Source organism: Piliocolobus tephrosceles, chromosome 8, assembly GCF_002776525.5.
Source record: "Piliocolobus tephrosceles isolate RC106 chromosome 8, ASM277652v3, whole genome shotgun sequence".
Taxonomy (NCBI): Eukaryota; Metazoa; Chordata; class Mammalia; order Primates; family Cercopithecidae; genus Piliocolobus; species Piliocolobus tephrosceles.
Window position 1 is genome coordinate 140425695 of NC_045441.1, and position 22571 is coordinate 140448265.

The 22571-nt window shown below is 44.0% G+C and overlaps 1 protein-coding gene across 2 annotated transcripts in view; it reads left to right on the forward strand.

The window, feature by feature from the left end:
* The first annotated feature begins 6398 nt into the window (after positions 1-6398).
* The window catches only part of GALNT11 (polypeptide N-acetylgalactosaminyltransferase 11), an 82168-nt gene continuing 65995 nt past the window's right edge, over positions 6399-22571 (forward strand). Inside the window, exon 1 of one of the 2 annotated variants that reach the window (XM_023225363.2) lies at positions 6399-6615. Coding sequence is in view for 1 of the 2 variants with exons in the window: in XM_023225368.3 (XP_023081136.1) it covers positions 6611-6615 (5 nt within the window). In the remaining variant the exon portion in view is untranslated. The remainder of the gene's footprint in view (positions 6616-22571) is intronic. The other variant, XM_023225368.3, reaches the window with a different exon arrangement.

Sequence of the window (22571 nt, forward strand, 5' to 3'; positions counted from 1 at the left end):
CAACTAATTTTTGTATTTTTAGTAGAGATGTGGTTTTGAGAGGTGGCAACATGCTAGCAGCCCTCACTCTCTGCGCCTCCTTGGCCTCAGCGTCCACTCTGGTGGTGCTTGAGGAGCCCTTCAGCCTGCCACGGCACTGTGGGAGCCCCTCTCTGGGCTGGCCGAGGCCGGAGCCAGCTCCCTCTGCTTGCAGGGAGGTGTGGAGGGAGAAGCACAGCTAGGTGCTTGCAAGCCAGTGCCAGTTCCGGGTGGGCGTGGGCTTGGCAGGCCCGGCACTCGGAGCCACAGGCCAACACCGCCGGCCCCAGGCAGTGAGGGGCTTAGCACCCAGGCCAGCAGCTGCAGAGGGTATGCCAGGTCCCCCAGCAGTGCTGGCCCACCGGTGCTGTGCTCGAATTCTCGCTGGGCCTCAGCTGCCTCCCCACGGGGCAGGGCTTGGGACCTACAGTTGCCATGCCTGAGCCTCCACCCGCCACTCCCCCCACCAGGGCTCCTGCCTAGTCCGATCCTCCCGGATGAGCACTGCCCCGTGCACCGCGGCCTGGGTCCCATCAGGCGTGGGTCCCATCAACCGGCCAAAGGCTGAGGAGTGCACCTGGGCTGAGGAGTGCGGGTGCAGGGCACGGGACTGGCAGGCAGCTCAGCCTGCGGCCCCTTGCCGGATCCACTGGGTGAAGCCAGCTGGGTTCCTGAGTCTAGTGGGGACTTGGAGAACCTTCATGTCTAGCTAAGGGATTGTAAATACACCAATCAGCACCCTGTATCTAGCTCAAGGTTTGTAAATACACCAATCAGTACTCTGTATGTAGCTAACCTAGTGGGGACTTGGATAACTTTTCTGTCTAGCACTCTGTGTCTAGCTAGAGGATTGTAAACGCACCAATCAACACTCTGTCTCTGGCTCAGGGATTGTAAACGCACCAATCAGCACTCTGTCAAAATGGGCCAATCAGCTCTCTGTAAAATAGACCAATCAGCTCTCTGTAAAATGGACCGATCAGCAGTATGTGGGTGGGGTCAGATAAGGGAATAAAAGCAGGCTACCTAAGCCAGTCAATAGTAACCTGCTCAGTCAGGTTACACAGAGGTTGTTCTTTTGCTCTTTGCAATACTTCTTGCTGCTGCTCATTGTTTGAGTGCATACCATCTTTATGAGCTGTAACACTCCTTGCGAAGGTCTGCAGCTTCACTCCTGCGGTCAGTGACACCACGAACCCACTGGGAGAAATGAACTCCAGATGCACCCCACCTTAAGAGCTGTAACACTCACTGCAAAGGTCTGAAGCTTCATTTCTGAAGCCAGTGAGACCACTAACCCACCAGAAGCAAAAAACTGCAGATACATGTGAATACCTGAAGGAACGATACTCCAGACTACCATCTTTACGAGCTGTAACACTCAACCATGAGGGTCTGCAGCTTCATTCTTGAAGTCAGCGAGACCAAGAACCCAGCAATTCCGGATACAGTTTCATCATGTCGGCCAGGGTGGTCTTGAATGGCTGACCTTCCAAAGTTTGGCATTACAGGTGTGAGCTACCGTGCCCAACTGCTACAAATAACATCTTTATACCTATCTATTTAGGAAAACACCGTATAAAATCTATTGCTAGACAGATATGGGGTGATCTATTACAGCCTCTTGATTCATCCTTTAAAAGGTTGATTGGGCAGCACGAAACAAGTGCTACGCTGTGATTGTATTCTTGGCCCTATGTTATACTTTTCCTGTTTGTAGAAAGTCATTTAAAAATTAATCATAATAAACCCATGCGTCTACTAAAATGATAAAATGCAAAACAGGCCACGCGTGGTGGCTCACGTTTGTAATCCCAGCACTTTGGGAGGCCGAGGCGGGCGAATCACGAGGTCTGGAGTTCCAGATCAGCCTGGTGAATGTGGTGAAACCCGGTCTCTACTAAAAATACAAAAAGATTAGCCGGGTGCGGTGGCGTGTGCCTGTAATCCTAGCTACTGGAGCCTAAGGCAAGAGAAGTGCTTGAACCCAGGAGGCAGAGGTTGCAGTGAGCTGAGATCACACCACTGCACTCCAGCGTGGGCGACGGAGTGAGACTCCGTCAGGGAAAAAAAAAGCAAAACAGAGACAGAGGCGGGCTCAGTGGCACATGCCTGTAATCCCAGCTACTCGGGAGGCTGAGGCACAAGAATCGCTTGAACATGGGAGGCGGAGGTTGCAGTGAGCCCAGACCAAGATTGCGCCACTGCACTCCAGCCTGGGTGACAGACTCTGTCTCAAAGAACAAACAAACAAAAAAGCAACATAGAAATCCTGTAGCTGAAAAAATAAAAGAGAATTATAGTAGTATAAATACGGAGTGTTTTTTTGTTGTTGTTGTTGTTGAGATGGAGTCTCGCTCTGTCGCCTAGGCTGGAGTGCAGTGGCCGGATCTCAGCTCACTGCAAGCTCCACCTCCCGGGTTTATGCCATTCTCCTGCCTCCGCCTCCCGAGCAGCTGGGACTACAGGCGCCCGCCACCTAGTCCAGCTAGTTTTTTGTATTTTTTAGCAGAGACGGGGTTTCATCGTGTTAGCCAGGATGGTCTCGATCTTCTGACCTCGTGATCTGCCCGTCTCGGCCTCCCAAAGTGCTGGGATTACAGGCTTGAGCCACCGTGCGGGGCCTGGAGTATCTTCTTAAAGCAACAACTTTTTTCTAGTGTTGAAGTTTGAGAATATATATGTGTAATATATATAATTATATGTAATATATAAATGATATATATGCAACATTAAAAAATATATATTTTTTTTTCTGGTAAGGATAAAGAATGGATGCTGTAAATACCAACTTTCCCAAAAGCAAAAGACAAGAGTGTTCTCTTTTGTTAAAAGCCATGAGCATAATATTAAGTCTTAGTAGATAACACACCTAAGTCCTAGAAATTGTTTAGCATGTCCCTTTGACAGTATCTTCTTAAATATTGCTTCAGTTGACCCTAACAGAAAAATCAGAATCAATATCCAAATATTTGGTGTGATTAAAGGGAAACTGATACTGGCCTACAGGTGGCAATTTTTTGTTTTTGTATGGAAATTAAAAAATCTGATTTGTATTCTGAAGCTAGTTGAAAAGTATCTGGTAACCTGCTTAAGGTTTTTTACAAAACAGTTGTTGGTATGATGGAATGCTCAAACAAGTTTTTTTTTTTTTTTTTTTTTTTTGGAGACGGAGACTTGCTCAGTCGCCCAGGGTGGAGTATAGTGGCCCAATCTCGGCTCACTGCAAGCTCCGCCTCCCCGGTTCTCCTCATTCTCCTGCCTCAGCCTCCCGAGTAGCTGGGACTACAGGCGCCCACCACCACGCCCGGCTAATTTTTTGTATTTTTAGTAGAGATGGGGTTTCACCCTGTTAGCCAGGATGGTCTGCGATCTCCTGATCTCGTGATCCAACCGCCTCGACCTCCCAAAGTGCTGGGATTATAGGCGTAAGCCACCTCGCCCGGCCATCAAACAAGTCTTAACTTAAGCCCAGGAATTCTGTAACTGAGACATCCTTCTAGGAATTTATCCTAAGATACACCAGTATGAAATAATAACTAAGAAGAGCTGACATTTGCTGAGCTTTTACTATGTTTCATACTCTGCTGTAAGTAGTCTGCATGGATCATCTCGTTTCGTTCATACAACAACTTTAAGAGTTCTGCTATCCTCATTTCATAGATAAGAAAATGATGGTTAGAATTTGCCCAGGTTAAGGTTACCCTATTTGGCTAATAAAAACACAGGATGCCTGGTTAAAACTTGAATTTCACATAGACAATAACATTTTACTGTACATATGGCTATATTTTGAATGTGTCCTCCGTGATTCACGTTGAGACAACTGAGGATGCAACAGTGCTACAGTTTGAATACCTTTTATCCCCACCAAAATTTATGTTGAGGCTTGGACCCCAAGGTAACAGTGTTGAGACAGAGGAGGACCTTTAACAGGCTTTGGAGTCATGAGGGATCAGCCCCCATGAAAAGATTAATGTAGTCACTGAGAGTTCCCAGTCTCTTGGGACTGGATTAGGTACCTTGAGAAAGGGTTGTTAATAAGTAACATTGTAACATTGCCCCTTTAGCCAGTGCCGGCTTCCCCTTTGATTCTCTGCCACATTATGATGTAGCACAAAGCCCTCACCAGCAGCCTACCAGATACGGCTGCTGGATCATGTACTTCCCAGCCTCCGGGAGAGTGAGAAAACAAATTTGTTCTTAAACTACCTAGTCTCAGGTATTTTATTACAGCAGCACAGATGAAGACAAGCCTCTCACATATTGCATATTGCATACTTACATCACAAAATTATTCTTGATCTGAAATTCAAATTTCAGGCCACCCTGTATTTCATCTGGCAGGTGTATCCAAGGACAAACAATAGCACAGCCCTTATATGATCCTAATCAACCTGGCCTCAAAGATTGTGTTTAACCAGAATGATACACTGAAAAGAGCATTTTAGTGTCATTCTGTATGATAGTGAAAAATTGGAGCTAACCCAAATCCTCAATTATTAGAATAATGGTTAAGTAGTTATTGTACATTAATTACATAGAATAGTATTTAAAGTAATAGATATAAACAGATGCATCTCATACTCATCAGATTGGCAAATATTTAAATATCTGATACTATCAAGGGTCAGGAGAAGATGCAACAATGGAAATTTACATGCCCTGATTATATCCTAGAGCGTGATTTTAAATGTTAATTTGTGTATAAATCACCTGGAAATCTCGGTAAAAATACAGATTTTAATTAAGTAGGTGGAGCACAAGACTCACCATTTCTAACACACTCCCAGCTGACGTTGATGCTGCTTGTGCTGGACTACCATTTCAGTAGTGAGGCCCTAAAGCTCTGGTCTTCAAACTCTTTTGCTTGAGAATATACTAAAATAATAATAAGGTTTAAATACAAGAACTTAGTATCCCCTTATACATGTTTAAGGTGATATTTAAAATTTTTCATTACTAGTTTAGGTAGTTGGAAGGATTCCTTTCTGGCAACATATTTGTGTAAACTTGTTATACACTTTTAAATATACCCAGTAGACTTTGCCGTAGTTTGCCTGCCACTGCTGTGAATAGTTTCTGAGGGAGGTCCCAGTAGGATTGATCCCCAGTGAGGCTTATTTGATATCATACTATGTATATTTTACATGAGCTGCAACCATTGAAGGAAACTGGGCAAAGATACATGTGTGCTCTCTGCACTGCCCTTGCAAGAGAAACCCACACCTGAAATATCTGTCAATTTCCAGTCAAGACACAAACATGGTACAAGGGGTCAAAAGCATTCAACTTGGCACCCAGCAGCAGTTCTCTTTGGCTGAGGGGAGTGGCCACAGGACTCAGCTGGGGGCCATCAGCTGCCTACACACCCAACAATTGGAGAAATGAGTCCTCAGTCCTTAAGGGGAAGCCTGGGTGGTACAACATGGCACCCCCTACACTCTGACAACCCCATGGGGTATTTGGCAGGGCCAGTTAATGCGGTGGAAGATGGGCTGGGGAGTGTGGTTAGCTCAATTCAGCTCAAGAAGGCCACTACTTCTGCTCAGGTGCTGCTGTTTAATTTATAGGGGATGTAGACGTTCCTCCATTGCTACACGTGTACCCCATCAGACTTTAATTGTGAAGCAATGAGTTATTTTAAAAAGTTTAAAAATACTCTTAACCAAGTGGGGTTTATTTCAGAAATGTAAATAAGATTAAGATATTCTTCAATATAACTTGGCATTATTGGCCACAGATGAATGCCTACACCATTTTTCTTAAAAATTGCCAAATTCCCCTTTACGAGATTTGTATACTCTTACCACCAATGTATGAGTGTTTTTTTCACAACTTCTCTCTTTATATTTTAATCAACATTTTCTTCTATCACAAGTGACATTTAACGTCTTTTCGTATGTTTAAGGGCATTTGTCTTTTTTTTCACTTATGGTGTCTCGCTGTATTCCCAGGCTGGAGGGCAGTGGCTACTCATAGGCGCGATCCCACTACCGAGCAGCACAGGAGTTTTGCCCTGCTCGGTTTCCGAGCTGGGTCAGTTCCCCCCTCCTTGGGGAACCTGGTGGTTCCGGCTCCCGGGAGGTCACCACACCGATGCGGAACCCGGTGTCGCCGCGCAATGGGCATAGCGAATACAGCGCAGAGCTCCCGGGCTCAAGCGCTGCTCTCTCCTCAGCCTCCGGAGTATCCGAGGCCACAGGCAGCGCATTTGTCATTAATGGAGTCTTTTGAGACCGCGGGTGACAGACAACAGGACCTAGGCCACGCGCGGCACGGCTGCGCGAACGCTCGGTACGACTCAGCGGGCGGCGGCCGGTGACGTCAGGGCAGCGAGAGGTGACCTCACCACGGAGCAGGGCGGGGTCGCCTGACGCGCGGCGCTGGGCGGAGACGGCGGCGCGGGGACTGGGAGAGGGCCCTGGGCCTGAGGAGGCGCGGCCGCCGGTGCGCCCGGCGCGTGCGCGACGCCTGGCTGCTCGGCCCCGGGGTAGTTAAGCCCGCCGCCGCTCTTGCGGGTCGGACTGGGGCTGGCGGGAGAGATGCCGCAGCCCGAGTTCCGGAAGGCGGCGATCCTGGGCTGCGGGCAATGCGGTGAGTACCCGCTCGGCGGCGCCCTCCCTCGCGCGGCCTCCCCGCGCCCCTCAGCACCTCGAGAGCTGCGGCGGCGGCGCGCGGGGCCTGGGCAGGCTGGGGGCGGCCCCGGAGCAGCGCCTGGCTCCCCGCGGGTCCGGGGCTTCCGCACGCTTCCTGGGCGAGGCTTGTTCCTCGAGGAGACGCCGCTGCCCCCGCGCCTCCCCCGGCGTCTCCTCAGGCGGGTCCGCGGGCGTGGGGAGCGAGAGCCAGGGCGCGGGCCTGGTCTTCGGGCATTTCGGACGGAGGCACACCTGACCTACAGCCTCCCCCAGCATTCCCTAAAATGAAGTCCAGAGCAGTGTTGTCCACTTTTTAAAATTAAAAGTGCCCAGAAATAGAACGTTTCACACATACACAAAACTAGGGAGAATAGTGTGAAAGGCAAATGAATCTCGGGACCCCAGATCGCTAAGCCAGAGTCAAGCTGGGAACTGCGTCAGGCAAACCTGCTGCCGTTTTATTCCTAAGACAGCTGCAAAGATAAAAAGCCACACAGCTCCCTCACCGTTTGCCCAGGAGGAAATTGGCTGTGGGCCTCCACATCTTTACCCTGAAACAGTTGCGTCGAATTTCACCCTGGCAGTGGAAAGGGACAGCTTGTCTTCGCAGGTGAGGGACGGGGACAGACCTGCAGTCATCCCTCTGCTCACCTGAGACAAATGCACGTCTGATGGCTTCACCTGCCCTGTATTTATGTTAAAATGCAGGTTTACTGAGCCAGACTAAGGCACAAGTAACTATTCCTCTGCCCGCCCCGTCGGGTAAATTGTGTATTCAGTAAAAGGCAGAGCAGAGGCTCAAAAGAATGCAGCCCTTTGTCTCATCTGCCCATGACCTGGAAGCCCCCACTTCGAGTTGTCCCGCCTTGCCCGCCCGAACCAGTCTATACTTGTGTTTGATTGAAGTCTCAAATGTTCCCCTAAAATGTATAAAACTAAGCTGTGCCCCCACTACCTTGGGTACATGTTCCCGGGATCTCCTGAGGGCGGTGTCATGGGCCATAAGCGCTCATATTTGGCTCAGAATAAATCTCTCTAAAATATTTGGTTTTAATTTTTGTGGGTACATAGTGGGCGTATGTATTTATAGGTACATGAGGTATTTGATATGGCGGAGAATGCCTAATAATCACATCAGAGTAAGTGGGGTAACCATCCCCTGAAGCATTTATCCTTTGTTAGTGGTGCAGACAACCTGCCAGGCTCTTGTGTTGGTTGGAACCCGACAACCTGCCAACAACCCCGACACCAGGAGGCGGTGTGGAGCAACACGCTGTTTTAACAAGCGCCTGGGGGCAGACGGGTTTAGGCCTAAAATGGCATCAGCCCCAAGTGAGAACGTGGAAGGGGTTTTATAGTCCTCTGTAAACAGGAAGTGCCCCAGTCTGATGTGGCTGCTGCATAGTACACGCTGGCCTCCCTCTGGATCTTCAGGGCGTATGTGTCTTCCCGCTACCTCTCTTCCTGCTTCTGTTAACTTGCTGACAGCTCGCTGCTGGCGCAAGTGTCCTTGCACCTTGGGACTGGGCTTGAGGAGGGAGGAATTATTCATTCCCTTAAGCTTTCAGGCTTGGGGGAAAATCTTTAACAACCCTGTGATACTCTTTTAAGGTTACTTTAAAATGTGCAATAAAGTATTGTTGACTGTAGTCATGCTGTTGTGCTATCAAATACTGGATCTTATGCATTCTATGTAACTGTATTTTTGTATACATTAACTGTCTCTCCCCTCACTCCCTTCTCAGAATCTGGTAACCATCATCTAGTCTCTCCATGAGTTCAATTGTTTTAATTTTTAGCTTCCACAAATAAGTGACAACAGGCAGAGTTGGTCATTCTGTGTGCCTGGCTTATTTCACTTAACATAATGACTTCCAGTTCTATCCCTGTTGTTGGAAATGATGGGATCTCATTCTTTTTTATGGCTGAATAGTACTCCATTGTGTATATGTATCATCATGTTTTCTTTATCCATTCATCTGTTGATGGACATTTAGGTTGCTTCCAAATCTTGGCTATTGTCAACAGTGCTGCAACAAACATGAGACTGCAGACCTCTGTGGTATACTGATTTCCACAGGGTATATACATATGAGTGGGATTGCTGAATCATGTGGTAGCTCTATTTTTAGTTTTTGGGGAACCTCCAAACTGGTCTCCATAGTGCTTGTACTAATTTACATTCCCACCTATGGTGTATGAGGAATCCCTTTTCTGCACATCCTCACCATCATTCATTATTGCCTGTCTTTTGGATATAAGCCATTTTAACTGGGGTGAGATGATATCTCGTTGTAGTTTTGTTCTGCATTTCTCTGATCAGTGATGTCGAGCACCTTTTCATATGCCTGTTTGCTATTTGTATGTCTTATTTTGAGAACTGTCTGTTCAGATGTTTTGCTCATTTTTTAATAGGATTATTAGATTTTTTCCTATAGAGTTGTTTGAGCTTCTTGTATGTTCTGGTTATTCATCCCTTGCCAGATGGATAGTTTGCAAATACTTTCTCCTGGTCTGTGGGTTGTCTCTTCACTTTGTTGTTGCCTTTGTTGTGTAGAAGCTTTTTAACTTGATGTGATACCATTTGTCCATGTATGCTTTGGTGGGGTATTACTACAGAAATCTGCCCAGTTCAATGTCCTGGAGATTTTCTCCAGTGTTTTCTTTTAGCAGTTTCATAGCTTGAGGTCTTAAGTCTTTAATCTATTTTAATTTGATTTTTGTGTATAGCGACATTACGGGGTGGGGTTGGGGGATTGTCCTTGCTCCCAGAGCTCCCAAAATGGTGGCGGGCTGCTTGCAAGATGGTGGCAAGCCTCCTGTTCGCTGACCTGGGGTTCTTGGCCTCATGGATTCCAAGGAATGGAATCTTAGGCCATAGGGTGAGTATTATAGCTCTGATAGAAGCCGTGGGTCATGGAAGAGAACCGTGGAACCCAGTGACTAGTGTTCAGCTCGATTAAGACGAACCCGGGCACTTAGCCGTGCAGGAACAATGGCAAGCCTTTAGCCTGATTGGGAGCAGCAGTGGGAGCCTTGCTGGATCAGGAGCACAGCAGACACCCTGCCGGATCTGGAGGGATGGAAGTCAGTGGGGGGTCTGCGACAGTGGCAAATAGCAGTGGTGAATGGCGAGCAAAAAGCTCAGCTTGAGCTGTAACAAACACGGACCAGAAGAGAGTGCAGTTGCAAGATTTAATAGAGTGAAAACAGAGCTTCCATACAAAGGGAGGGGACCCAAAGAGGGTAGCTATTGCTGGCTTGAATGCCTGGGTTTTTAGCCCAATCATTGTCCCTCCCGCTGTGCTCTCAGGTAATAGATGATTGGCTATTTCTTTACCTCCTGTTTTTGTTTATTAGCATTTTAGTGAGCTCTCTTCACTACCTGATTGATCGGGTGTGAGCTAAGCTGTAAGCCCAGTTTGTTTAAAGGTGGATGCGGTCACCTTCCCAGCTAGGCTTAGGGATTCTTGGTCAGCCTAGGAAATCCAGCTAGTCCTGTCTCTCAGCGAGAGATAGGGGTCTAGTTTCATTCTTCTGCGTATGGATCTCCAGTTGTCCCAGCACCATTTATTGAAGAGACTCTCCTTTTCCCAGAGTATGTTCTTGGCTCCTTTGTCAAAAATGAGTTCACTGTAGATGTATGGATTTGTTTCTCTGTTCTCCATTCTGTTTCATTGGTCTGTGTGTCTGATTTTATGCTGATGCCATGCTATTTTGGTTACTGTAGCTCTTTAGTATAATTTGAAGTTGTAATTTGGAGTCAGATAATGTGAAGTTAGGTAATGTAATTCCTTCAGTTTTGTTGTATTTGCTCAGATAGCCTAGGCTATTCCGGGTCTTTTGTTATTCCAGGTAGGTTTTAGGATTGTTTTTTCTATTTCTGTGAAGAATGTCATTGGTATTTTGATAGGGATTGCATTGAATCTGTAGGTTGCTTTGGGTGGTATGAACATTTTAACAGTATTGATTCTTCCAGTTGGTGAATGTGGAACATCTTTCCTTTTGTGTGTACATGTCTTCAATTTTGTTTAAAAAAATTTTTTTTTTTTTAGATGGAGTCTTGCCTTGTCACCAAGGTTGGAGTGCACTGGTGTGATCTTGGCTCACTGCAACCTCCACCTCCTGGGTTCAAGTGATTCTCCTGCCTCATCTTCCCAAGTAGCTGGGATTACAGGTGCCCGCCACCACACCCAGCTAATTTTTGTAATTTTAGTAGAGATGGGGGGGGGGGTCTCGCCATGTTGGCCAGGCTGGTCTCAAACTCCTGACCTCAGGTGAGCTGACTGCGTCAGCCTCCCAAAGTGTTTGGATTACAGGCCTGAGCCACTGTACCCGGCCCATCTTCTTCAATTTCTTTTATCAGTGTTTTATAGTTTTCATTGTAGAGATCGTTCACTGTCGAAACCAGCTTGTTCATGGATACCCTAACCCAGCGGTGCTAGAGGAATTAAAGACACACAGAAATATAGAGTGTAGAGTGGGAAATCAGGAGTCTCACAGCCTTCAGAGCTGAGAGCCACAAACAGAGATTTACCTACATATTTATTGACAGCAAGCCAGTCATAAGATTTACTAAAAGTATTCCTTATGGGAAATAAAAGGATGGGCCGAAATAAAGGGATGGTCTCTGGCTAGTTACCTGCAGCATGAACATGTCCTTAAGGCACAGATCACTCATGCTATTGGTGGTTTAAGGATGCCTTAAGTGGTTTTCTGCCCTGGGTGGGCCAGGTGTTCCTTGTCCACATTCCAGTAAACTGACAACCTTCCAGCGTGGGCATCAGGGCCATCATGAGCATGTCACAGTGCTGCAGAGATTTTGTTTATGGCCAGTTTATGGCCAGATTTTGGGACCTGTTCCCAACATGTCCCCCCTTTGTTTTGCAAAGTGATAAAAGCAAAGGCGGCTTTGTCACAGTGAGCTACTTCTTGCAGGAGTCAGGATCCGCAGACTATACAAAGACAACACAGATTAAAAGCACAATCATCATTGAAATCACAGAGCTTCCAAGTGTTTTTATCCATTTTAGTGGGTTGCTAGCTGCTAATCTCTGCAGCTCCTTCAAGTGCTCCAGTTCCTGGCATTAAGGTCACTTGTGCCTGGGATGCTTTAAATATTTGTTCTTTTAATTTTGCAATAACCAAAGACAAGTTTGTAGAGTGTCCTTCTAAATGCTTTTTTATTCTTTCCTAAATGTTGATATTATTAAGAGCTATTAATAATTTCCACAAATCCTTATGTTTAGCTCCTACAATGGGCCATATCATTTGAGGCTGAGGTGCCACTATACTGCCATGGTTCCAGATAATAGGAACTCTTGCCGTACTTTACCATTTCTACCATCTGACTGTTTTGTTCAGACCAGCTGAACATAGTGTGGCCGTGGCACACAAACTGAGAGGTGCAATTCAAGCTAAACATCCCCTAGGGGACCAGTTAATTCCATAGGAATCGCTGCGCAGCACCTCTGCCTGTTCTCCAATGCAGTTTTCCTAAACAAGTACATTCACTTTTTCTGGCCAGGTTCAATTTTGTTTACAAATAGGTTTTTGAGGGTGGTATGCCTCAATTATAGGAGCAGATTCATTATGGTAAGTACTGAGATCAGAAAGCATGTGTAACTGTGTCATAGAGTGATTACATCCAGGCATTATTGCTAGCCACGATGGATAAATATGCTCAATAAGTATAATTGTTTTCTCTGTCAGCCCTTGTTGAAGGAACACTCATGGCAATGATGATCACTGCTATCATAGCTATCATTAAATTACTTATTTGACTGGTTGTCCCTCCTTCCTCAGGTTTTCTTCCGCCATCTGTGACAGCTTCTTCATCTGTCCCCAGGTGGGTGGCTGTGTTTGATGGGTGTTGCTCGTGACAGTTGGGGTCCTCCTCAGTGTCAGTCTTGACATGGCTGCAACTGGGGGTCCTCAGGATCCTCCCAGAATCTCTTCCTCAGCATCTGGCATATGATAAAGTTTCAGGTGTCTTGATGGTATCCACATCGGCTGTTGATTCGGTCCTGGAGAAACACAAGCATAACCTCTACCCCAAGTTATTATTTTACCTGTTTCCCAACTGTTTGTTATTGGGTCTCTCCACAAACCAGTTCAAAAATCGAAACAGTTTTGTTTTAGGAAAATAGTTATCGAGAAGACCCACAAAGTCAGCTAAAGGGGTTTGCCAAGTAAAACTATTTATAAAAGCTTACTGTATTTGCGCCTTTGTGAAAGGGACAGTAATTTTTTCAGGATCATATCCATGTAATAATCCGAGTTCTCCCATTTCCTATCATATCGCTATCATAGTAGCAATTTGATCCAAATAAGGAGTTAGAGTCTGTGAATTAGTATGTGGAAGAAAAGCCATTCTACTAAGTCCACCTCTTGGACAGTAACACCAGTAGGTGAATGCTGAGTTGGAAATATTAGCAAATCTAGAGTCTTCTCTGGATCTATTCTATTTATTTGAGCTTTATGGACTTGCATTTCAATCAGCTGTAACTCTGCCTCAGCTTCCTTTGTTAACTACTGAGGGCTAGTGAGACTAGGATTTCCTCTAAAGATAGAAAATATATTATGGCATAGGTAGGAATGTCTAGAGCAGGTTGTATCCAATTAATGTCCCCTGGTAATTTTTGAAAGTCATTTAATTTTTTCAGTTGATCCCTATGTATGGCTACTTTCTGTGGCACAATGGTAGTGTCATTTACTAAGGTGCCCAAGTAGGAGTAAGGAGTAGTAGTCTGAATTTTGTCAGGAGCTATAATTAAGCCAGCACAAGAAATCAAATTTTGCAAATGATCATAACATTGGAGTAATGTTTCTCGAGTGGGGGCAGCACAAAGTATATCATCCGTATAATGAATAATGTAACATTGTGAAAATTTTTTACCAGTAGGTTCAGTTGCTTGCCCTACAGACATCTGGCAAATTGTTAGACTGTTAACATGCCTTGTGGCAACACTTTCCAGTGAAAACGCTTAGCAGGCTACAGGTCGTTTACTGCAGGAATTGTAAATGCAAACCATTCACAGTCCTGCTCAGCTAAGGGGTTATTGAGGAATCAGTCTTTTATTATTGACTATTAAAGGCCTTAAAATTGACTATTAAAGGCTAATTTTTTGGAATCATAGCAGGAGAAGGCAATCCTGGCTGTAATGTCCGTCCCTATAGGTTGTATAACTGGATTAATGGCTCTTAAGTCAGTTAACATTTTCCATTTACCTGATTTTTTTCTTAATTATGAAAACTGGAGAATTCCAAGGGTAAAATGTTGGAGCTATGTGTCCCTTTTCTAATTGTTCAGTAATTACATCTTCTAAAGCCTCCAATTTCTCTTTACTCAGCGGCCATTGTTCTATTCAAATTGGCTTATCTGTTAACCATTTTAAAGGTATAGGTTCTAGAGGCTTAACAATGGCCGCCATCAAAAATGATATCCTAAACCTTGGTGGGAACTTTTTCTTTCCACTTGAAGCGGTTCCTTCAAACCTTGGAAATTTTTTCCTAGTCCCATACCAGGGACATACGCCATTTCATGCATCCTGTGTTGACTTTGAGGGCTATATAATTGCTCTGGAATTAGAACTTGTGCTCCCCATTGTTGTAATAAATCTGTTCTCCATAAATTTATAGGTTCAGAAGTTATAATTGGTTGAATAGTTCCAGGTTGTCCATCGGGCCCTTCACAATGCAAAATATAACTACTTTGATATACTTCAGAGGCTTTACCAACTCCAACTATGTTAAATTGAGCGGGTTGAATTGGCCAGGTGGACGGCCAGTGCTGTAGAGAAATGATTGAAATGTCCACTCCTGTATTTACCAAATCTTTAAATTTCTTTCCCTGAATAGTTATTTCACAGGTAGGATGTTTATCAGTAATTTGATTCACCTAATAAGCCACTTTGCGTTTTTTGTTTGTGCTTCCAAATCCTCTTGTTTGTTTAATTTCACTTTTCCCCATTTCCACATATGGCACAATTAGGAGCTGTGCTATACGCTCTCCTGGCTCTGCTGTTATATCTACAGAAGTAGATATAACAATTTGAATTTCCTCATTGTAATCTGAATCCGTGACTCCTGTTTGTACTTGTACCCCTTTTAAATTCAAACTGGACCTGCCTAGAAGTAATCCAGTCGTTCCCGCTGGCAAGGATCCACAGGCTCCTGTTGGGACCTTCTGTAGGGGTTCCCCAGGCAGAAAACTCACAGCTTTTGTGCAGCATATATCTGCGGCACTACCGGCTGTGGCAGGAGACAAACATTGTATAAGGGTGAGGGAATGGCCTGAGCCGAAAATGCCCTGGTTTGAAACGGGGCTGGGGGCTGGCCCCTCATGGCGTTTCCCAAATTTAAAAGGAAAAGGCTCAAATGTAGCTATAGCATTTCCCTGTTTATCTGGGGGGTATATTCTAACAGGGAATTGCCAAGCCTCTAAATCACCCTCTCATCTAGCTTGCTGAATTCCTGCCTGAATGGAACTGAGAGTGATTGCTTGAGGCGCTGCTCAGTCACTGGGGCAACTACTTTTTGCCCAGTGTCCTCTGGAAAAGAAAGATCTGGAGGGTCAAACTACTCTTTTTTCTTCAAAATAATGCGGGGGTGCAGAAGGGTAGGAATGAACCTCTCCCTCCTTTGCTGCCAGTTAGCTTCAGCTGGCAAAAAAACCTGCTCTGTTACTTTGTTATACTCTCCTTCCTCCTCATGATCAGTGTGAAAAGGTTCCAAGGTGGAAGGAACCAGAGCCCACACTTGTCCCATTGTTACCCTGATGCTTCCGAGCTCCCCTTCTCACCATGGGGACTGCTTAAGAGTATTCGGGTGTCCAGTACTTAGTTCCATGTTCTCCAACTGTTGCTCCGGTGACCCTTTGACCTGGGTTCGAGACCCATGTGTGGGCACCACTTGCTGAGACCAGCTCGGTCGTGGAGACCCTAACCCAGTGATGCCAGAGGAATTAAAGACACACACACAGAAATATAGAGTGTGGAGTGGGAAATTAGGGGTCTCACAGCCTTCAGAGCTGAGAGCCATGAACAGAGATCTACCCACATATTGACAGCAAGCCAGTCATAAGATAAGTATTCCTTACGGGAAATAAAGGGATGGGCTGAAATAAAGGGATGGTCTCTGGCTAGTTGCCTGCAGCATGAACATGTCCTTAAGGTACAGATCACTCATGCTTTTGTTTGTGGTTTAAGAACGCCTTAAGTGATTTTCCACCCTGGGTGGGCCAGGTGTTCCTTGTCCTCATTCCGGTAAACCGACAACCTTCCAGCGTGGGCGTCAAGGCCATCATGAGCATGTCACAGTGCTGCAGAGATTTTGTTTATGGCCAGTTTTGGGACCTGTTCCCAACAGTTCACTTGGTTAATTCCTGAGTAGTTAATTTTATTTGTGGCTATTGTAAATAGGATTACTTTCTTGATTTCTTTTTTCAGATTGTTTGCTGTTGACATAGAGAAATGCTCTGATATTTGTATGTTGATTTTGTATCCTGCAACTTTACTGAATTTATCGATTCTAATAGTTTTTTGGTGGAATCTTTAGGTTTCTCCTAATATAAGATCATATCATCTGCAAACAAGGGTACTTTGACTTCTTCCTTTCCAATTTGGATGCCCTTTATTTTATTCTATTGTCTGATTGCTCTAGCTAGGACTTCTAGTACTGTGGTGAATGACAGTGACGAAAGTAGGCATCCTTGCATTCTAGATCTTAGAGGAAAAACTTTCCGTTTTCCCCAATTCAGTATGATACTAACTGTGGGTCTATTGTATATGGCTTTTATTCTATAGAGGTATGTTCCTTCTATACCGGTTTTTTGAGGTTTTTATCATGAAGGGATGTTGAATTTTACCAAATTCTTTTTCAGCATCAATTGAAATGATCATATGGTTTTTATCCTTCATTCTGTTGATGTATCATATCGATTGATTTGCTTATGTTGAACCATCCTTGCATCCCTGGGATAAATCCCACTTAGTCATGATGAATGATCTTTTTAATGTGTTGTTGAATTCAGTTTGCCAGTATTTTGTTGAGGATTTTTATCAGTGTTCATCAGGGATACTGGCTTGTAGTTTTATTTTTTTGATGTGTCTTTGTCTGGTTTTGGTATCAGGGTAATATTGGCTCCGTAGAATGAATTTGAAAGTATTCCTTCCTCCTCTGTTTTTTTGGAATAGTTTGGGTAGGATTGGTATCAATTCTTTAAAAGTTTGATAGTCTTCAGCAGTGAAGCCATTAGGTCCTGGGGTTTTCTTTGCTGGGAGACTTCTTATTACAACTTTGATCTTGTTACTTGCTATTGGTCTGTTCAAGTTTTGGATTTCTTAATAATTCAGTCTTGGGAGGTTGTATGTGTCTAGGAATTTATCCATTTTCTCTAGGTTTTCCAATTTATTGGCATATAGTTGCTCATAGTAGCCTCTAATGATCTTTTGAATTTCTGTGATATCTATTATAATGTCTCCTTTTTCATCCCTGATTTTATTTATTTGGGGCTTCTCTCTTTTTTTCGTAGTCTGGCTAATGGTTTGTCAATTTTGTTTATCTTTTCAAAAAATGAACTTTTTGTTTCATTGATCTTTTGTATTGTTTTCTTCATTTTAATTTCTTTTATTTCTGCTCTGATCTTTATTATTGCTTTTCTACTAATTTTGGGTTGGTTTCCTCTTGCTTTTTTCCTTGCTTTTTCTGCATCTTTAAGATGCATAATTAGGTGTTTTATTTCGAATTTTTCTACTTTTTTTTAATGCAGGTGCTTATTGCTATAAACTTTCCCCTTAGTTTTGCTTTCACTATATCCCATAGGTTTTGGTATGTTGTTTCCATTATCATTTGTTTTAAAACATTTTAAAATTTCCCTCTTAATGTCTTCATTGACCCACTGGTTGTTCAGGTGCATATTGTTTAATTTACATGTGTTTGTATAGTTTCCCAAATTCTTCTTGCAGTTGATTTCTGGTTTTATTCTGTTGTGATCAGAGAAGATACTTGATATATTTTCAGTTTGTTTGAATTTTTAAAAACCTGCTTTTAGACCTCAAGGATAGACCTAACATGTGGTCTATCCTTCAGGATGATCTATGTGTTGAGGAGAAGAATGTGTATTCTGCAGTCATTGAATGAAATGCCCTGTAAATATTTATTAGGTTCATTTGGTCAGTAGTACAGATTAAGTCTGATTTTTTGTTGATTTTTTTGTCTGGACAATCTGTCCAGTGCTGAAAATGAAGCATTGGGAGTCTCCAGTTACTGTATTGGGGTCTCTCTCTCTTTAGCTCTAATAATATTTGCTTTATGTATCTGGGTGCTCCAGTGTTGGGTGCATATATATTCACAGTTGTTATAGTCTCTTGCTGAACTGACTTCTTTATCATTATATAGTGACCTTCTTTGTCTCTTTTTATAGTTTCTTCTTGAAATCCATTTTGTTCGATATAAATATAGCTACTCCTGCTCTTTTTTGGTTTCCATTTGCATGGAATATCTTTTTCCATTCTTTTGTTTTCAGTCTGTGTGTCTTTATAGGTAAAGTATGTTTCTAGTAGGCAACAGGTTGTTGGGTCTACTTTTTTCTCCATTCAGCCACTCTGTGTCTTTTGATTGGGGAGTTTAGTCCATTTACATTCAGTGTTATTACTGATAAGTAAGGTCCTACTTCTGCCATTTTATTATTTGTTTTCTGGTTGTTTTGTGGTCTGCTTCCTTCTTTCCTTCCTTCCTTCCTGTCTTCCTTTTAGTGAAGGTGATTTTCTCTGGTGGTATGTTTTAATTTCTTGCATTTTATTTTTTGTGTATCATATGTTTTTAGATTTCAGGTTACCATAAGGCTTGAAAATAGTATCTTGTAACTATTTTAAACCAGTGGCAACTTAACACTGATTGTCTAAACAAAGAGACAAGCAAAAAGAAAATCAATAAAAACTACATGTTGGCCAGGTGCAGGGGCTCATGCTTATAATCCCAGCACTTTGGGAAGCTGAGGTAGGTGGATTACTTGAACTCAGAAGTTCAGGACCAGCCTAGGGACCGGGCGCGGTGGTTCATGCCTTTAATCTCAGCACTTTGGGAGGCCGAGGCTGGGGGATCATTTGAGGTCAGGAGCTTGAGACCAGCCTGGCCAACATGGTGAAACCCTGTCTCTACTAAAATTACAAAAATTATCTGGGTGTGGTGCCACACACCTGTAATCTCAGCTACTTGGGAGACTGAGGCAGGAGAATCACTTGAACCTGGGAAGTGGGACGTTGTAGTGAGCCAAAATCACACCATTGCACTCCAGCCTGGGCGACAAGAGGGAGACTCCATCTCAAAAAAATAAACAAAAAGACCAGCTTGGGCAACACGACGAAACCCCATATCTACAAAAAATACAAAAATTAGCCAGGCATGGTAGTGCACACCTATAGTCCCAACTGCTTGGGAGGCTGAGGTGGGAGGATTGCTTGAGCCCGGGAGGTTGAGGCTACAGTGAGCTGTGATTGCGCCACTGCACTCCAGCCTGGGTAACAGAGTGAGACCGTGTGTGTGTGTGTGTGTGTGTGTGTGTGTGTGTGCGCGCGCGCGCGTGAGTATGTGTACCCTGTATATGTAAATATGTAAATAAATACATTTTAACTTCATTACATTTTAACAGTGTCTGCATTTTAACTCCATCCCCTGCTTTTAAACTTTTTTTTGTTTCTGTTTATATCTTACTGTATTGTCTATGTCCTGAAAACTTGTTGTAGTTATTATTTTTGATCAGTTCATCTTTTGGTCTTTCTACTCAAGACATGAGTGACTCACATACCACAATGACAGTATTCTAATATCCTGTGTTTTTCTGTGTACTTGCTATTACCGGTGAGTTTTGTACCTTCAGATGCTTTCTTATTGTGCATTAACATCCTTTTCTTAAATCTCTTTCAAAAAGAGATTTAAGAACTTTTAAGATAGGTCTAGTGTTGATGAAATCCCTCAGCTTTTGTTTCTCTGGAAGACCTTTATTTCTTCTTTATGCTTGAAGAATATTTTTGCTGAATATGCTATTCTAAGATATGTGGGGAAAAGAAAGAGAGATCAGATTGTTACTGTGTCTATATACAAAGAAGTAGACATAAGAGACTCCATTTTGTTCTGTATTTGAGATGCTATTAATCTGTGACCCTACCCCCAACCTTGTCCTTGCACGAGACATGTGCTATGGTGACTCAAGGTTTAACGGATTTTGGGCTGTGCAGGGTGTGCTTTGTTAAACAAGTGACTGAAGGCAGTATGCTTGTGAAAAGTCATCACCATTCTCTTAATCTCAAGTACCCAGGGACACGTACACTGCCAAGGATTGCAGGGACCTCTGCCTAGGAAAGCTAGGTATTGTCCAAGGTTTCTCCCCATGTGATAGTCTGAAATATGGCCTCGTGGAAAGGGAAAGACCTGATCGTCCGTCCCCCAGCCTGACACCCGTGAAGGGTCTGTGCTGAGGAGGACTAGAATAAGGGGAAAGAAGGCCTCTTGGCAGTTGAGATAGAGAAAAGCATCTGTCTCCTGCCCGTCCCTGGGCAATGGAACTCTGTTGGTGTAAAACCCGATTTGTTCTATTTACTAAGATGGGAGAAAGCCACCTTAGGGCAAAAGCTCTTTATGCACTAAAAAAGTTTATGGAGATGTTTGCATATGCATATCGAACTTTTCCTTAAACTTACGTCACAGAGATCTTTATTCATATGTCTTTTCCTTAAACTTATGACACAGAGGTCTTTATTCATATGTCTTACTGCTGACCTTCTCCCTACAATGATCCTGTTATCCTGCCACTTCCCTTTTTCTAAGATGGTAAAGATAATGATCAATAAATACTGAGGGAACTCAGAGAAGGGTGCCTGCGTGGGTCCTCTGTATGCTGAGCGCCGGTCCTCTGGGCCCACTTTTTCTTTCTCTATACTTTGTCTCTGTGTCTCATTTCTTTTTTTTTTTTTTTTTTTGAGATGGAGTCTCGCTCTGTCGCCCAGGCTAGAGTGTAGTGGCCGGATCTCAGCTCACTGCAAGCTCCGCCTCCCGGGTTCACGCCATTCTCCTGCCTCAGCCCCGCTACTCGGGAGGCTGAGGCAGGAGAATGGCGTGAACCCGGGTAGTTTTTTTGTATTTTTTAGTAGAGACGGGGTTTCACCGTGTTAGCCAGGATGGTCTCGATCTCCTGACCTTGCGATCCGCCCGTCTCGGCCTCCCAAAGTGCTGGGATTACAGGCTTGAGCCACCGTGCCCGGCCTCTCATTTCTTAAGTCTCTCCTTCCACCTAAACGCCCACAGGTGTGGAGGGGCAGCCCACCCCTTCAAGATAATAGTTTTTTACTTCAGCACTTTAAATATGTTATGCCACTCTCCTGGCCTTTTAAGGCTCCCATTGAGAAATCTGCTGCCAGATGTATTGGAGCTCCCTTGTATGTTATTTGTTTCTTTTTTTGTGCTGCTTTTAGGATTTTTTCTTTATCTTTGACCTTTGGGAGTTTGATTGTTAAATACCTTGAAGTAGTCTTATTTGGGTTAAATCTGCTTGATGTTCTCATACTTAAATATTGATATCTTCCTCTAGGTTTGGGATGTTCTTTGTCATTATCTCTTGGAACTAATTTTCTACCCCCACCTTCTGTCTACTTCCTTTTTAAGGACAACAACTTTTAAATTTGCCCTTTTGAGGCTGTTTTCTAGATCTTGTAGGTGTGCTTCATTCTTGTTTTTTCCTTTTGTCTCTTCTGACTGAGTATGTTCAAATGGCCTGTCTTCAAGTTTCACTAATTCTTTCTTCTGCTTGATCTGTTTAGCTCTTAAGAGACTGATGCATTCTTCAGTATGTTAGTTGTATTTTTCAGCTCCAGAATTTCTGCTTGATTCTTTTTAATTATTTCAATCTCTTGTTAAATTTATCTGATAGAATTCTGAATTCTTTCTCTGTGTTATCTTTAGTTTTGTTGAGTTTCCTCAAAACAGCTATCTTGAGTTCTTTTTTTTGAAAGGTTACATATCTAGCTCTCCAAGATTGGTCGCTGATGCCTTATTTAGTTCATTTGGTAAGGTCATGTTTTCCTGAATCATCTTGATGCTTGAGGATGTTTTTTGGTGCCTGGGCATTGAAGAGTTAGGTATTTATCATATTCTTCACAGTCTGGACTTGTTTGTACCCATCCTTCTTGGGAAGACTTTCCATATATTCAAAGGAACTTGGATGTTGTGATGTAAATTTTTCGTCACTGTTGCCATATCTGCCTTAGATAACACCCCAAGCCCAGTAACACGGTGGCTCTTGTAGACTCATAGAGGCACTGTCTTGATGGTCTTAGATAAGATCCGGAAGATTTCTCTGGATCACCAGGTAGAGATGCTTTTTGTCTTTCCTTACTCTCTCCCAAGCAAACGGAGTCTGTCTGCTGAGCTGCCTGGAGATGGGGGAGTGGTGAAACAAGCACTGTTGTGGCCACCACTGAGATTACACTGGGGCAGACCTGAAGCCAGCACAACACCAGGTCTCAACCAAGGCCCTTGGTCACCACTGTGGCTACCGCGTATATTTGTTCAAGGCCCTAAAGGTTCTATATTCAGCAGGTAGTGAAACCAGCCAGGCTTATGTCCTTCCCTTTAGGATGGCAAGCTTCCCTCAGTCTTAGGTCCAGTGGTGTCATCCTGGAGCCAGGTCTTAGAATTGGAAATGTTAGGAATCTACCTGGTGCTCTGTTCTACTGCGGCTGAGCTGGCACCCAAGCCTTCCCACTCCTCCCTCCCTTTTTCATGAGCAAAGGAGTCTCCCCCTTAGCTGCCACTGCCCTAGGTTCATGGCAAGTAGTGCCTGGCTACTGCCAGTGTTCATTCAAGGCCCAAGGGCTCTTCAGTCAGTTTGTCGTGAATGCTGCCAGGCCTGAGACTCTC